Source organism: Corylus avellana, chromosome ca9 (assembly GCF_901000735.1).
Source record: "Corylus avellana chromosome ca9, CavTom2PMs-1.0".
NCBI lineage: Eukaryota > Viridiplantae > Streptophyta > Magnoliopsida > Fagales > Betulaceae > Corylus > Corylus avellana.
Genome location: NC_081549.1, coordinates 21,054,480 through 21,058,304, shown reverse-complemented (window position 1 = coordinate 21,058,304; position 3,825 = coordinate 21,054,480). Strand labels below are relative to the sequence as shown.

The window sequence follows — 3,825 nt, the reverse complement described above, 5'->3', positions numbered from 1 at the left end:
GTGATAAACTGCACACATTCCATAAAATATACCACAACGTTAAGACTTCCAAGAAAGCACAAAATGTATTCGATGAAATTCCTCAAATACAATCTAAATTATACGTGCAAATGTCAATTTAATAGCCCGGTAATAAATACCTGGTGGATGAGCATCAAGATAACGGCGGCGTCGCGGAAGCGAGTTTTGGGGAGGAGAGAGAAGGCGTTGGAATGGTTGAGGAGCTCATCGCCAAACGCCCAATAAACGCAAACGGCGGAGGGAATTGTTAGTGTGAAAACGTAGAGTGTGGCCATTAGGTAAATGTACTTGAACTTCTGGGGCTTCCACATGGCGTGCATAATTTCCCTGTAATGTAACATTAATTTTTACCCAAACATTTCGGTGATCAGATAAAAATCGTGAGATAACGTTTCAGTTTCACTTTTTACTTTGCTTTTACTACATGAAACTTTCGTTTTCAAATTAAACATTAATCATCAGCGTTTATCCCAAAGACAACTCTTTCTAAGCCCATGACAGAGACTGGCAACAGCTGTAAGTAAACAAGCATTTTACCAAAGTGCCCCAAGCTCAACAGAGGGGACTGCAAGCCTACCTGCCTCGGGCAGCGGGTAGCTTAAGATACCGACCCAACTACCCGAGACAGGTGACCTGCAACCCGAATGCGTTTTTGCCTAAAATAACTCAAAAAATAAAACATTAAAACCACCGTCTGATAATAATCTAAAAGCTTTAGTTCATGGCATGCGTATAAGGGGGGGAAATATATATATACATATATATTTAGCCCATGAGAGAGGGTTATTATTCTACAGATGAAGACAAGGGGACCAAGTTAAGGTCAGAATCTAGCCAAAACAAAGAATATAATTCAAATAGTTAAAATAGAGCAAAAGACATTTTACTGTGCATATTTCCTAGACAAAAGGAGAGAGGGGGTAATGTTGTTTCCGAGCAAACAAAAGTAGAATGCATGATTTTGTCTGTGGGTCGGCAACACCGAGATGGCCGGCAAAAGCTGCAGACAGAAGCCGTGTAGAAACAAGTGAAAGAAGAGTAAGAGGATAATATGGTGGGGGGAAAAGATAAGCTTACACAGTCACAGCATGTCCACCGAACGTGTATAGTATATTGGTAGCTCCTGTGAAATAAAGCACTAGCTTTGTTGGAGCCGAATGTTGCACATTACCCACCTGTAGTAACAAATCAACCCCACAATTGTCAGGAAATCTCAATAACAACCCAGAAATTAATGCTGCTTCCTTCAAGCTAAAAACAATAGCGGAAAGATGAGAAGAAGTGGTTTTAAGTACCTGGCCGTGAATAATAGCTGCTATAGCCATATACCAGGCGGTATAAGTGGTCATTCCAAGGCCTAGAAAAGACCAAATACGGTAATTGTGAAATGAAGGTATGAACACTGTTGTAGCACAGCAAGCACCAAAGATATATGTCCATGTCCGTTTGTCCAGATTGTCGTTGATGTAGTATATGTTACTGCTCACATCAGTACGCAACAAAAATTAGTTCATATCAAACAAAACCCAGATGAGATTTCCCCCAATTGAGTGAGAAATTTTGATTGAAAGAACTTTAATTACCTTGCACAAGCTATAAGCTGTATGACAGATCCGAATAGGAGGAAAGTGCAGTTGAAAGCAAGCCCCGCTGCTTTCCAGTACGGACCCAGAAGACCATCAAGCACTTCAAACCACTGCAATCCAAAACAGTTAAAGAGTGAAGGGTTTTGGCTACAGTAATCTTTATCTGATTGTTTTTTGTTTTTTTTCCCTTTTTTCTAGCGGCTTGGATTTTTGATTAGGAATAAGTGGTGGTGGTGTTTTCTGAGAAGCAAAACGAACCTGTATGACATGGTTCTTGAAGCTGACGTTTTCTTTCTCCTTCCGGCTTCTGTACTCTACGTAGAGTACACTAATCAGATAAGCCGTCCAGCTCCCAACAATTCCATAGAATATCTGAAGCAGGATCCCTGAAAGCATACCCAGTTGAGAGAAAGAGTAGGGAAGTGTTAAAAGCACTTGAGCTACCTGCAGAAAACACACAAACAAACAAAGAAAAGTTACTCGTTTAGAAGAAAGATTAGAGTGTTTCTCTTTGACGCAGGGAAATTATTAGTGGGTTTACTTGATTGGAAGCGCAGCTGAACCAGGCATCCCAGACGGAGCCACCATGCCAGAGAAAGGTCTTGACGCTAAACAAGGAATGGTCTTCCTCTTTCTCTTGCTCCTTGCCCTCATGCTCTGTCTCGCTAAAGTTGGAGACGATTGCTTCCTCTGCTTGCTTCTGAGGCAACATTGTCTCCGTTTTTCTCAAAAGGCAACGTCTAAATCCCGGTAGATCTGAAACATGTATAAGACAGTAAATGAGACAAAATCTACAATCAAACGCAACCCCAGAAAACGAAAGCCAATAAGACCCCAGATCCAACTAGCAGAAAATTCCTTCCGCACTTCAAAAAAAATAAAAAAACAAAGCACAAAGGAAGTTTGGAAACAAAAGGAGAGCATAATTTAACATGTTTTTCACAAAGCAGATAACTGAAAAAAAAAATGAAAAAAAACTCAATACCACTTTCAACTTCCTCGTTCGAGATGTCTCTTTCGTTAAAAGATTGAAGCTACCACAGATCTGCCTTCCAAACAAAATGACAGGGTATTGTCACCTCTTCCTTGTTTTCCGAATGACAAAAAACAAGTGGCTTTAGATATAAAGCACGAGCTGGGTGTGGCGGTACTGGTACAGTTGAGAGAGGCAGAGCATTTACAAGCTTTCTTTCTCACAGAGACTGAGTGCCTGATTAACAGCGTTGAAATAATGGAAAAATCTGCTGCTTCAAGAGTTTCCGTTTCCTTTAAAAACAAAAACTCAGCTGAGTAAAAGCTCCTTCTTTAATGCGCCACCAATTTGCACAGAGAAAAGGCAGTGCCGCATCCCCAAAGACGGCGAGACCTCAAAAAGCAGCAAAAATCTCTGCACCCGCTTCAAAGGTTTGTGCAGATGTTGAGGAAAAAGACCCTTTTGGCTCCTATTCAACCCAATATATATAAACAACACCAGAACATTTAATACCCTATATATAATCCTATGCTTTTACTTTTTCTTTGCCTTTGAAATTCCCCCCGCCCTCTCTCTCTCTCACTCTCTCTCTTTTAAATAAAGAAAAGCTAACAAGCAGCCCTTCGCCTTGGAGCAAGGATGAGAGAGACGAAACCCCTCCCAATTCCCTGTATTCCAAATTCCTATTCGATTCTTGGGTCTCCGTTCAGTGACAGAGAAGTTGTAGATCAAAGTGAGTGGGACGTTGTTCTCATCAGTAAGGACCTAACTTCACAATGGACCTCGCCTTTTATAGCCCCCCAAAACCCGCTTCAACGGCTAAGATTATACGCTAGTCGTTCTTTTTTTAAGCTTTTAAATATATCACACTTTTTTTAAATATATGACATTTTTTTTCTTTACACACAATTATCTTATTTTTATATATCCCTAATACTAAAATTATCATTAAATTTTGAATAAATTATTTTTGGATATTGAATCTAATAGTAAATTTTAATACCACATCATAGAGTGTGTAACATTTTTCTTCTTATTTCATTGTGCTAACATACATATAACGAGTAGTAACACTCATCACCTTGTTATCTCCCCTCTCTTCATCCCCAAATTAATAAAAATAAAAAATATAAAAAATAAAAAAAAATAAAAAGTTTGTATGCACTAAATATTAGAGGTAACCCCGCCACATAAGTTGTGAGATGGAGGGATAATGAGGTTATATATATGGGTGATGTTAAACAT

General features: G+C 39.3%; 1 protein-coding gene across 1 annotated transcript in view; it reads right to left on the bottom strand.

The window, feature by feature from the left end:
* Nucleotides 1-3,329, bottom strand: part of LOC132161743 (auxin transporter-like protein 2) — a 12,222-nt gene extending 8,893 nt beyond the window's left edge. The window contains exons 1-7 of the mRNA XM_059571924.1: nucleotides 2,593-3,329; nucleotides 2,149-2,363; nucleotides 1,866-2,051; nucleotides 1,605-1,717; nucleotides 1,317-1,500; nucleotides 1,099-1,196; nucleotides 141-348 (exon numbers count right to left, since the gene is read on the bottom strand). Coding sequence (XP_059427907.1) covers nucleotides 141-348; nucleotides 1,099-1,196; nucleotides 1,317-1,500; nucleotides 1,605-1,717; nucleotides 1,866-2,051; nucleotides 2,149-2,319 — 960 coding nt within the window. The 5' untranslated portion in view covers nucleotides 2,320-2,363; nucleotides 2,593-3,329. The remainder of the gene's footprint in view (nucleotides 1-140; nucleotides 349-1,098; nucleotides 1,197-1,316; nucleotides 1,501-1,604; nucleotides 1,718-1,865; nucleotides 2,052-2,148; nucleotides 2,364-2,592) is intronic.
* Between the last annotated feature and the right edge of the window lie 496 nt (nucleotides 3,330-3,825).